At 38.0% G+C, this 12816-nt stretch overlaps 2 protein-coding genes across 2 annotated transcripts in view; both read left to right on the top strand.

Moving 5' to 3' along the window:
* Positions 1–1363: 1363 nt before the first annotated feature.
* LOC106097166 (uncharacterized) overlaps positions 1364–12816 on the top strand; it is a 48229-nt gene continuing 36776 nt past the window's right edge. The window contains exon 1 of the transcript XR_002064377.2: positions 1364–2064. The gene's annotated coding sequence lies outside the window, so the exon portion shown is untranslated. The remainder of the gene's footprint in view (positions 2065–12816) is intronic.
* LOC102077776 (protein Daple-like) lies at positions 7176–9114 on the top strand. The gene has a single exon (XM_005464671.4). The coding sequence runs from the start codon at positions 7304–7306 to the stop codon at positions 8837–8839; it is 1536 nt and encodes a 511-aa protein (XP_005464728.2). The 5' UTR covers positions 7176–7303; the 3' UTR covers positions 8840–9114.

Genomic DNA, 12816 nt, shown 5'->3' with positions numbered 1-12816 from the left:
GCTTCTTCACATCCATCCTCCCACTGAGACCATTTCTGATGAGGGATCCGTGAACAGTAGATGGATCGCTCACGAGACAGATGCATGTCTAAAGGTTCTGTGTCGGGTCTTTGGTGTATTTTTCCTGTTTCTTAAGGACATGGCAGATCTTTTTCATGACAAGGAGATACTCCGTCCTTCTTATACAGTTAATTATCATAATCTTCGGTGGTGTGAAGGTGCAGCTGATGGCTTATTCAAGAAGCCACAACCACAGACTTATGTAGAAAATCAAAACAAGCATATAAGCAGGTATTCTAGTATCATTAGATAAATCTTCTATACAATAAGAATTAGGTTACTCATTAAGTCTGCTGCAATACCCACACATGGAGTCTATTTATTTGATTTTTAGTGAATACAAACTAAAACTATTTGGTTATATGAAAGCAAATGTGATTTCATGAAATGTTCAATGATTGCTATTTATTTTTTTATATATGTATTGTAGAAAAATTCCATCTTTGTACAGTATAAGTGATAATTAGTGACAGTACATTTTCTTACCTTTCACTTGTGCTTACAGCACCAGACCAGACAGCTGATTCAGACAAGTACAGAATCTGCTAACAAAACTTGAAATACTGGTAGTTCCATAGCTGTATTCATTAGCACTAAAGCATTTCCATCTTCCATCTCATGTTTCCTTGTATACTGAACAGAGTTTGCTGCCAGGGTTGGAGGAAGAAAACATGGGACAGAGAGTCCTTTTTTCTTTTACATAGAAATACTCACTAGAGCAGCAGTTGTGAATTAATCCACAAATGGAAATAATCTGAAACAAATGGAGAATATACAGATTTAGCCTAACTTTTTGGAGTCATGTTTGTAACTTCGTGAGCTCCTTACAACCCTATTCTTCCTGTTTACACCACATTAAAACCCACAGACACAGCAGTAGCTGAAGTGGCAGCAAGGGTTTTTTTTAAAGATTGTTATCTTTAGTAGGAAAGTGTGGCCTCTGAGATGTGAAACAGAGATTGGATGTGACAGCCTAAAAATGACACCAGTTTTCTCACGTCTAAGCAGATGACTGCTTCTCACCAGCAGTAGAAAAAAGTGATACAAAGCAGAAATCAAATTATGCAAAACATTAAAAACAACGTGTATTCTAGTTCCTAGGTCCCTTTGTTAAAATATATGAGACGTTTCATACACATAGACGCTTTCATTTTGTACTTTTGTTCAGAAAATTATGAAGAACTGTGATATTTCCTTGAAGTGATGCTGTGACTTTTTATCAATAGTTAAAGAATTACACATTTTACAAAAAGCAGTATTAATGATTTATAGAACGTAATTTCTTAACACCTTAGTTTTTAGACCTAAATATTTCTTCACACGGGCACTTAAACTGAAGAAAAAAAAACCCCGATGATGACAGATGAGCACTTCAGTTTGTCACAAAGTGGAATGAATGTGATTGGTTGAACAGGTGTTCTTGCTCTGTGTTTGTTGCGTTTCCATCAGCGTAAGAGACTCAGCAGCAGATTAGAATCAAGTATCATAACATTTATACATTTAATAAATACACGCATGTTCCCACGACAACGCACTGTTTACTCTTCATTCAGTGATTTTAGTACAGCAGGCTTCACACGGTGCACATATAAAACATATTCCCCCTGAACAGGGCCGCTGGAGCTTCCAGCTGATTTTAAACCTGAACGATCAAACCTGCTCCGACAGTTTGAGTTTTTCTTCTCCCAGTCTGTCGTCCTGCTGGAAAACTATCAGCACAGCTGATGAACGACCGTTTTTTAGTTTCAGAGACATGAGGGATATTTCCCAAAGTCTGACCTGCATCGATCCCTCCGCTCAGTGTCCGTGGTTACCATGGTTACTGCACACGCTGCTGTGAATTAAACAGCTGACACTGCGGTAACTCCCGGCGAGTGTTTACGTTTTCAATACAAAAGAATTATCTGACTTGGATAACTTAAGTTAGGGAGTATCAGAGCTAACGCCAACGTGAGCGGTGTCCTCGGAAATCTCGACTCGTGTTGACGTTCGAACGACAAACTGGTAAGAACTGCACACCACTGCACTGAAATATATTACTGAAATACACGTGCTATATATATTATAAACTCTAGTGGGACTATTAACATGTTTAGTTATAAAGGAGACCTTCTTGCCTTTAGTCTTATTCATGAACATAATTGATTGTCTTCTAACACCCAGAAGTCTGCACGATGTGTTTCATAGTTTCTAACAAGCATTTTACAGTTCAACAAAACATGATCGAAACACCGACATCTGCTTGAACAAAACCAAAAACAAAAGAACACAAATCAGATGTGAATTTGATTTTTTTTTTTCTAATTTTAATTAACTCCAAAAATTCTAATAGAAAGCTGAGCTTAGAATAGAATAATCATCTCTGGACAGGCTGGAGTCTTTCAATATCCACCTACTGTAAAACTATGCACCGAAACTTTAATCTGAGCCAAACTGATTTTCTTAGGAGCAAATAAAATAGTGAACGTCACCCGAAGGATGTGACCGCTACTATTTAACGAAGCCACTGGTTTCACAGCGGACGGAGTATTTTAGCCCTCGGTTTTTCTCCGGCCACGCGTGACGGACGCTCGCGCTCATACCAGGTCAGAGCAACGACGGAGCTGCGATTCATATGCCGCTGATCATATGAGTCTGGCTTTTAGCACGTCTCCTTTTAAAGTGGACATGAAAATCATTTATGCCGCGGAGCCCTGCTGTCAAAATCTGACACATTTAATACTGTGTTGTTTAATAAATAAGTGTTTACATGTTTTAGAACTCTTCTGCCATCGTGTGCCAGTCCAGAGTGTGACGTCGCAGGGTGTTCCCTGCCTGTAATATTCAGGGTTGTAAAGCACACGAGAAATGAGGACTGTGTGAAAGAGAGAGAGAGTGTTAAATCCATGTTAGTTTTTGAGAGCAGTGCTCCATAGTGTAAATTAGGCTTTATACATGTAGTATTTCATGTCCAATTTAAGCTCTTGGTCCAACACCTCCTCTGAAATGTGTTCATTCACAATCATTTTAAACTGAACACTTACCACTGTAGGATGTTGTGGTGTGATGTTTGGGTTTTTTTCTCATTTTTTTTTTAACAAAATCTTTTCTGTCACTGATATAACAGTAAAGGTTGTGAGAAAACTGAATTCACAGAAACTTCAGTTTTTTCCTACAAACTTTATTAACCAAAACACACACAAAGAAATCAAAATTTCGCTGGGATCCACGAGGGCAGAAGATCTACTCTTGTGCTTGACTCACGTGTGCTCACTCACTTATTTGACAATAATGGCTGATTGTAAGTGGAGTCATGTGTGGGGCTATTTCAGTTCCACAAACAGCCATGATGCAGTTTGTGACACATGTGGCGAGGCCCCAAACCTTGTCAGACGCAAACAAAAAGTAAATCATAACACAGAATATGATGATGAGTTCATGATGAGGCGAACTGAAGAGGAGGTGAGAGACAGGTGCTGCTAGGATGAAACAAACATCACTCGCAGAGTCCTTTGCTGTTGCAGGCAGACACTATCCGGCAGGGCTGGACTGGGACAAAAAATCGGCCCGGGCATTTTGACTAGAGACCGGCCCACCAGGTATTATAGGAAAAACCATAAAGCCTTTGAATGAAAACAAACGCTGTTGTCACAGTGATGTACACTGTCTTGTTGGTAAATATGTATCAGTCTAATACACTTAAACCTACACCATCCTCCCTATTCTGGTATTATAAACAGTACCCAAAAGTATACTGCTTGGTCGAGTTAACCTCCTGAACTATCTACAACACATGGTGAAAACCTGAAATTAAGACAGAGAAGACTAGAGGTGAGACATGATCATTACTGATTACTGATGACAGATTTAGATATATTTTCATAAACCATTCATTTACCACATCAATAAACAGCATGACAGGGCAAAATATTTTTTTCTAACATGGCAACCTTTAAAAAGTGAGAGGAGACAGAAAGACAGGTGAGAAAGAAAGCTTAATTGACTTTTTGATGGCATTTTACACACAGTACTGGTACAGTATCAAGAAAATGTGGGAAAATACTGGCATCATATACAGTACTTAGCTACTTCTGAAGAAATTATGATGGGACCCTAAAAAAATTACTATGTACAATAATGGATTTCTATACATTTTACATCAGATGAAAACGTTTGTTGTAAGATTCAGATAATTATTTGTTAAAAGTGAGACATTTTAAACGAGAATAAGAAAGAAAAGTATTTCTTTGTGCCCCCTTTCTCTGTTAATGCCCTACCTGGGCCCCTGGCAAAACTTTGCTAGACCCCCCTGCACAGTTACCAGCTGTCAGCTACATAGAAAAGGATCCTGGTGTTATTTGTCTCTCAGAAACAGTTCATAACTTCCCTTCAACTCATTCATGTCACCTAAAAGGTAAACCTGTTTCTCCATCACCTGTTCAGCTCTGATGATTCAGTAAGGACATCTCCTGGTTTCATCTGCATGTTTCCCTCTCACCAGATAACCAAACCAACATCATGACCAGCAGCTTTTACAGCTGTGGCTCCAGCAAACACCAACTGATACTAGAAATTAATATTAAATAAATTCTAGCAACAGTTGATCAAGCTTAAACGTGCTGCTGTTGTTTAGCGCGACATCCGCTGGTTTCAAAGTTTCGCAAAGTGGGCGATAAATAAACAAGAGAAAAGCTGATCAGCTGATCATTGATCAGTTTCATGATTGAAGTAGAAACAGGAGAGGGAGGGGGAGAGAATGAGAGAAGAAGAGGCAGCTGTGCAGCAAAGACACAGGATAACTCCAGCTTTGTGTCTTTTTCATTGTAGCTGAAGTACGGGACAAACTGTGTTCCTTTTCACCTCAGTACGAAACGCGCAATATTTTCTCTGAATACGAGACCATTCTGTTTTTTATGGGACGGTTGGAAACTCTAATAACTAACCTTATAAATAAAATAAGACAAAACAAGTTCAACATCAATAACATCATAGCACCCGCCCAGCGGTATATAAACTCTTTCATGCTAGCTAAGCAGTACCAGTTATTGTAACTGACTGTAAAAAGTCAGCATAACGAAAATAAACTCCACCTAAACTTGGTTTATATCTGACCCAGATAGACTGCAGGTCATAACTTCTTACCTGAAGTTCAGTTCACCGCCTCAGGTCTCTGCTCCTCCTGCCTTTCCACCAGTGTGTTGCATCTGCTGGCCTCCACCACTTGCTAATGTTACTGAGTCTGTGGAAGCTCCACAATAGCCACCACCAAACAGCAATTGAGTTATTTTTACACATCTCCCAGCATCTGGCCAATCCACCACCTTTCAGTGTTTATACCGTTACGGAAAAAAACAAACCATCGGCCCATAAAAACGAAAAATTACCCGGTATGCCCGATGGCCAGTCCAGCTATGCTATCCGGGTACAGAGAGAGAAAATGTGGAGCTGCTGGCGACGTGTAGCACTGCAGCTGAATTTTATAAAGTGACGTACATCTAGGCTTAGGTTTTTGTGTTTATGTCTAAAAAATGGCAATTTCCCCGCATCATTTAAACCCATTCGTTCAAATTAATGAATATAAAGAATTAAATACATGCTACAATAAAAAGCTTTATGAGTTTAGCTTGAAGTAATACGTGTGCTCCCTGAGATCACCTCACATCAGTTCAGTTGGCCTAGATTTAGTCAGCTAAGGTTGTAGAGCAGAGCAGTTAAAGTGGATCATATAGGCTACGTATCATTAAAATAAACAGTGTACTTGCAGTAAAACAGCCATTGTAGGCTTCAAGAAATAAAAATACAGCTCAAACATATTTCATACATAAAACAAAAAATAACATGTATAAATCTTACATCTATAAACCTTTATGCAGCTATAAAATGTGTCTCAGCTGTATTATTATTTTCAGTCAGTCACATTTGTTTTGAGCAATTGTTAATCGAATGTTTTCAAATGTAGGTATTGACTTTTCAGGTTTTTTATTTTTTGTATAATAATTCTTCATAATGAAACATGAAAGGTATCATTTGAAATACACTACTGCTAACTTTAAATTTCCAAAACACATTAAGTTTTTGTACAATCTGTATCGGGTCAGCATCGTCCATATCAGCTTGAGTTTTATTTGGTATCAGATCAGAAAGGAAATTAGTGTTGGGCCAACAATAAAGCTTTAATTCCCAAACTTTTGAGAGAAAGTATTTCTTATTCTTTATTGTATTTTCCTATTTAATACATTTTACAAATATGACAAAGCTTGTGAATGGTTTCTTATTCCTTGTCCTTAACGTGTTATTAACATGCAGAACGTTATAAATACTTTTATCCTGTAGAGAGAGAGACAAATATCACTGTTACTGTGTGTTCATCTCCCTTCTTGACAGAGTAGATGTCGCAAAGTAAAGTTCCTTAGAAGGAAACGGGAGACTGAAAACATCTGACACCTTGTTTTAAGTAGGCAGAGTATGCCTAACTGGCATTTTATGATGATATATTAATAAAGAAATTCAAACATGCAGCAAATCTGTCAAGAAGTGTCCACACACTTTAATAATAGCGGTCCAATTCTTTAAACCACTTTCTTATTCTGAGAGTATTGCAAACAAATACTCACTTAGTGCTCTGCATTAGGATGTCTCTCCTTACTTTGTACCTGTGACTGTTTTGGAATTATTCTTCTTATTGTTTCAGGTCAGTCATCCTGTGTTTTGCCTTGAGCTTTTAAATACCACAAATAGCAATAGGTAAATATTCAAAAAGTGGTCAATCTGACCTGGGTCCTGGAGAAAATTGCGACCCAGATAAGGGCTCTAGCGTGAGTAGTGGTCAAAAGAAAGCAAAAAAGGTATACTGGGGACAAATGGAGCCAATTCTGCTATGCCTGGTGCGTAGAGCAAAACTATCAATATGCTTTTTGTGACATTTTTGTTTGGTGGTGTGCCGTGTGATCTTTTGGATGTGAAATATGTGCTCTGGCTCCAAAAGCCAGGAAACATTGGTTTATGTCATGTCATCATGAGTGTGATGTCACAGGGGAGTTTGTCAATTCCATCCAGAGATCAAAGGATCAAAGGACACCAAAACCCATAAATAGGACAAACCCATGTCAACAAAGCCCATACAGTTTACTACATGCGTGAGTTATTCAGTGAACCTGTTCCAAAACGCTCCTCAACCGTGCAAAAAGAGTTGGAAGTGTATTTTCTTGTTTAAAACAACTTTGAATATTTTACTGATTTGTTCAAAAAAAAAAAAGAGAGAGAAATGGCTACCGAAAAACAAACCCAGTACAAGACCATGTATTGCAGGATCGAAGCCATTAAAGAACAGCTATATGCTGCAGAACTCCGAATTTACGAGGTCAGCACTGAGCTCCACAGTCCTGATTATATGGAGGACAAATATTTCATAATGAGGGCGGAGGAAGTGAATGCAAGAGCAAAATGTGTTTCTCTTCAAAAGGAAATAAGCAAACTCTTGGACGTAGCCCAAAATCATATATCTAATGCTGAAATAAGAAGGAAGAACAGAAAAGCTGTTGAAGCGTCTCAGGAAACAGTCAAAGACAACAGCGGGCCAGATGTTTATGTTACCATTAAAGAAGAAAATGAAATTGTCACACAAGAGCATGTGGCCCTCAAGAAGGAATTTCAAGATCTGCAGGCATCAGTTAGAAATAAAGCCGCCTTAGAGAAGAACTGTGAGGCGCTAAAAAAATATACAGAAGAGATGAAGGCACAAAACAGTGCACTGCAACAGCAAATCCAGAGACTGAAGGAGGAACGCGAACAAATAAGTGATTTGGTTCAGGTCTACGAGTCTGAAAAACAACAACATGTTGCTGTTAAAAGGGAAAATCAGAAGTTGACGAAAGACATCGAGAAGATGCAGACAGACGTTCTACAGGCCAGATCATCCCTCAAAGAAACTTACAAAAATAACCGTGATGTCAGGAAACTGTTCTCTGAAAATGGAGAAAAACTGGTACAAATGAGCCAACTGAAAAAAGAAAACAAGGAATTAAAAGCTCAAATAAGTGAGCTAAATGATCGTGTAGAAATGAGAAAAGCTTTAAGAAAACTAGAAAAGGAAGAAAAAGCCCTCCAGGGGCACAAAAAAAGTCTTTTTAAAAGGCGTGCTGATGTCTCCAAACAGGTGTTTACCGAAGAAGACTGGAGGGAAAAATATAACATACTAAAGGAACAGGTAGAAGTCTTAAAGAAAGAAAATAACGAGATAACTACAGAAATTGAAAGACTGAATGGAGAAATAGACAGTCGAAAGGCTATTAAGGCAAATTATAAGGCTCTGAAAGCAGAGAAAAAGTCTCTTACCAGCCAAGGTACCACTCTGCAGAAAGAGCTTGAGGGGCTGCGGTCAAAGCTGGTTAAGGAACAGGCTTTGCGTCAGCAGAATAGTGAACTTAGAGCAGAGATCGACAGCCTCGCGATTTCAACTCCTGCTCTCCAAGCTGAAATTGCAGAGCTCCGGAAAAACCTCCAAGGGGAAAGAGTTTTTAACCTTGAGTACAATTCCCTGAAAATGGAAAAAAAGAGCATTACTGAGCTCAACAAGGTCCTGCAAAAAGAAGTGGATAAACTAAAAGAGAAAATGAGAAAGGAAAAGGCTCTGCAAGAGAAAGTCGCAGCAATGAGAGCGAAAAAAGAGAATGTATGCAGACAACGAGACGCTCAAAAAACAGAACTCAGCGATTTCACAGACTCAACAAGCTCAAACTTTGAAAGCTCAGACACAGAAAGCACCGGATTGTCAGTTTGGTCAAGATGGTTTAAATTTTAAACTTCATACAAGAAGGTTAGCATGTGAGTCCACTGTGTGAAGTCTGACTTTATGGTGTTGAACTGGCTTTACTCCAGGGGCCTTATTTCAGCATGGATCTCAAAAATAATATTAAACTGGCACTTTATCCAAATTACAGTTAAACAAAACCCAACCAGTCCTGGCAGATGGCTGCCCCTAGATGAGCCTGGTTCTGCCGGAGGTTTCTTCCTGCTACAAGGGAGTTTTTCCTCCCCACTGTCGCCAAAGTGCTTGCTCACAGGGGATCATTTGATTGTTGGGTTTTGTTTTTGTTTTTTTTTGTTTTGTCTTTGTTTCTCTTTTTTGTTTTATTTGTCTTTGTTTCTCTTTGTTTTTGTTTTTCTTTTATGTTTTGTTTTTTGCCTTTTATTAGTATTGCCCGTTTAATCCAGTTAATCCAAATAAATAGGGTTAACTAATAAAAACAAAATCAGTAATTAATGAACAAACTGTCTCTTGTAAATGTGTTTTTAGTTTTCCATTTCAAAATGCTTCCTGTTAGACATGCTGTCTTTGGTACCTATTGTATTAGGGGAAAAAGTAGGCATATTTCCATAAATTAGGAATTGAAAAAATAACAATGTTAATGCAGTGGAGGCTCTGAACTGTCAAAATACTGCACCAGGAGCCCCAGTCCCAATAAGAGGATGTGATAACATGAAGTCTTTGAATAGAAAACTGCATAACTCAATTGTATGCATGCCTTAAGATCGGTGAGAAATACAGACATAACTTGCAGGAATACACATGTAGTATAACTCTTTAAGTGTCTTTGGTGACCGTGTTATGTGATTAAAACCAAGAGAGTTGAGGATTAGAATTCCCAAAGACACAAGTAACATTAGAAATAAAGATCAGATGTCCCCTGTAGTTAGATTGTGTTTCATACAAAATTAAGTGTTTTTTTTCTTGCACAGACACCATCACAGATATCATTGCTGCGAGCTTGCGGGATAAGGTCCATGTGGTATTTTACAAAGGCTTATGCCCACATGTGCTTAGTAGAGCCAGGTGCTGAAAGACATCCATTGTTTTCTTACTGTTTTATAATACTAAACATTTTATATATGTAATTGTGAGAACTGAAGCTTCTATAGAATTTGTTTTAAGTTGAACATAATGGATTTTTGTCATGGACCTGTATCTTTAAAACAGTTTTTGAGCTTGTTATGGACGTGTTATTTGTTCTTTTTCTTTGGAAATTTGAGATAACTTGTGTTCTAGTTCTGTATTTTCCACATGAGTTAATCTTGAACTCAGTTTTTGTTAGTGTCTCTCTGTGTTTCGTCCCTTTTTCTACCTGATAGGTTTGTAGCTTAAACCTATTCGCTGGAATGTTAAAGGCAATGTAATTACACAGCAAGCAAGACACGAAGTAGGCAAAGTTCTTTGTGTTACTCATGCATGAGGGAGGCCTGCCTGGAGCCAAGTGTCGTTCCACCCACTTGACCTCCGTCAGACTCTCAGCCAGGTTCCCCATAGCACTCCTTTTATTGAGGTTACTTGAATATGCATAGGGTCATTAACATATGATGTACACATACACACAAAGAGTACCTTGCCTGTGGTTTTGTAAGTGCGTGGGTGTGTGTTACCTCCTGCTGACCAAAGGGTCGTAAACGCAGGAAGCTTACATCAAAAGAAGCAGATCTTCCAGATAGGATGTATCTGCAATAAAACACTATAGCCCCTCACCCAGAACCTCGAGAATCTGGGGAGGGGGACTGTGAAATTCCTTTCATCCCACAGTTAAACAATATAGAAATGGATGGTAAGCATAAAAATGACAAACATTTAACAATTCACTCTGACACTACCCTTTCTGTCATGTCTCCATGTCTGTTTATCCCGAGTTGCAGTTGGAAATTTACATGTCTTAGTGTGAGTCTCAGTGAGTATGGAGGGCCAGGCGTGCTAAAATTAAACAAATTACTTAAATGCGCTATTGAATACTTAATTAACATTTTCATGTGGTTATGCTTTCGGTGAGCATTTTCCCAACACAACAACGGACATGTGGAATTTAACTAAACTAAACTATACATTATGAAAAGCCCTGTTTGTGTGTCACCAAGTACACTTTGGATATTTGTGGTTTCATCTTCAGATATCTGGTCAGTTTGCCAAGATAGAGCCTATTTGCCAAAATCTTTGATGATTTCGGAGACATCTGCCCAGCCCAGTATCTCAGTAAAGGGTGTGACAGACCCGCTTGCCTTGCAAGAGGTCAAGCTCTTGTTCACTTAACACACACAACTTGCATAACCCCCGCTGACTGTCACCTCTCAGAGGCTGAACACCAACTTCATTTACTGAGATAATATTTATCGGGTGTTTATTTCCTGTGTCATGCTTGTTGTGGACTTTACAAGGACAAACTGATAAGAACTGTAAATCATGATACTGAAATATATGAGCTCTTACTGAAATACATGTGCTATATTAAAACTATGATACAAATCTGGAAGTGCTGTTAACATGTTTAGTTATAAAGGAGACTTTCTTGCCTTTAGTCTTATTCATGAGCATTATTAGTTGTCTTCTAACATCCAGAAGTCTGCATGATGTGTTTCATAGTTTCTAACAAGCATTTTACAGTTACATGTGACATGAATGAAACATCTGCTTATTGAACCCCCCCAAAAAAACGAAAAACCCACGCAAATCAGATGTTTCCGTATTTTTCGGACCATAAGGTGCACCAAATAATAAGGCTCATTAAGCAAAACAAAACAGTCAATAAGTCAAACTTTACTCAACTCATTCTTCTTGCTTCCTCCACTTCTGTACCATTGATTCATTGATGCTGAATTCTCTTGCTACTGCTCTATTCCCGTGTGGTTGCACTATATTAATGACTAACCTTGTATTGTGGATGGATTATCTCCGTAATTCTCCTGAAAAAAAGTTAGCATTCATTCTCCAGCTTCACTGTGTTTATGTTATGCTAACATAGTTGTGCCACTAGTGATCATGTAGCAAATCATCATATACCAGCTAGTTCAACTTCCGTAACCCTACAAACGTCACTGCTTAGTTTTCTGTCTTCAGTCATTTTGGAAGTGATAAATGAGATGTACTTTTTTTTTTTTAGAAATCTCAGTCAGAACATGCTGTATCATGTTTAGGTGGAAACTAGTGAGCTAACTTCCTGCTAACTTCTAACTCCATTAAATTGAATAAATTCTGTTTTCATGGATGCCTGGATGTTAAACTTAATTGTTACACCGTAAAGCAGCAATGCTGATCATTTTATTACAGATGAAATAAATTAGACAGTTTATAACTCTCAGTGATGCCGCAGCGTTTATATGACTTTGGGACCTTAAAGGACGGCGTTTTGGACCCAGATTACTCTGCGAAGCTCGTGACTACGGTAGCCGTAATGCTCAGATTTGTAGCTTACCAAAGTTGTACTAAAACAGTTTTTGGCAGATTTTTGACACATAAAATCACATAAAATCGGTTTGTAGTCAGTGAGAATTCAACCAGAATTCATAATTTTTTTTTGGAGAAAATTAAAGGATTTTAAGTGCGCCTTATAGTGGGGAAAATACGGTAATCTGAAGTTTTTCTTAATTTAGTAAACCCAAAAACTTCTAACAGATAATTGTGCTTAGAATACAGTTGAATAAATATTAAAAAAAATAGATAATGTAATTATTTCTAGACAGGCTGGAGTCTTTCAGTATCCACAAACAGCATGCTTGTTCAGACGCTTCTCCTCCTGGTGGATTGTGCTTTCTCTTTTCTCCTTGTATAAAAAAGATTTTTCATGTTAGTTTTATTTCAAAATTCATGGTTAAAAAAAATCCCGCACATATGAACAGCAGATAATAAAGAAAAGCGAATGTTTCAGTCTAGCATGTATTCTGCAGTAAGACACTGAAGTTAAGTAAAACTGTACAGTTATAAAACTTGACTTTAATCTGAGTCAAAATTATTTTCTAAGAAAC

Source organism: Oreochromis niloticus, linkage group LG13 (assembly GCF_001858045.2).
Source record: "Oreochromis niloticus isolate F11D_XX linkage group LG13, O_niloticus_UMD_NMBU, whole genome shotgun sequence".
NCBI lineage: Eukaryota > Metazoa > Chordata > Actinopteri > Cichliformes > Cichlidae > Oreochromis > Oreochromis niloticus.
This window is presented reverse-complemented; position numbering and strand designations above follow the sequence as displayed.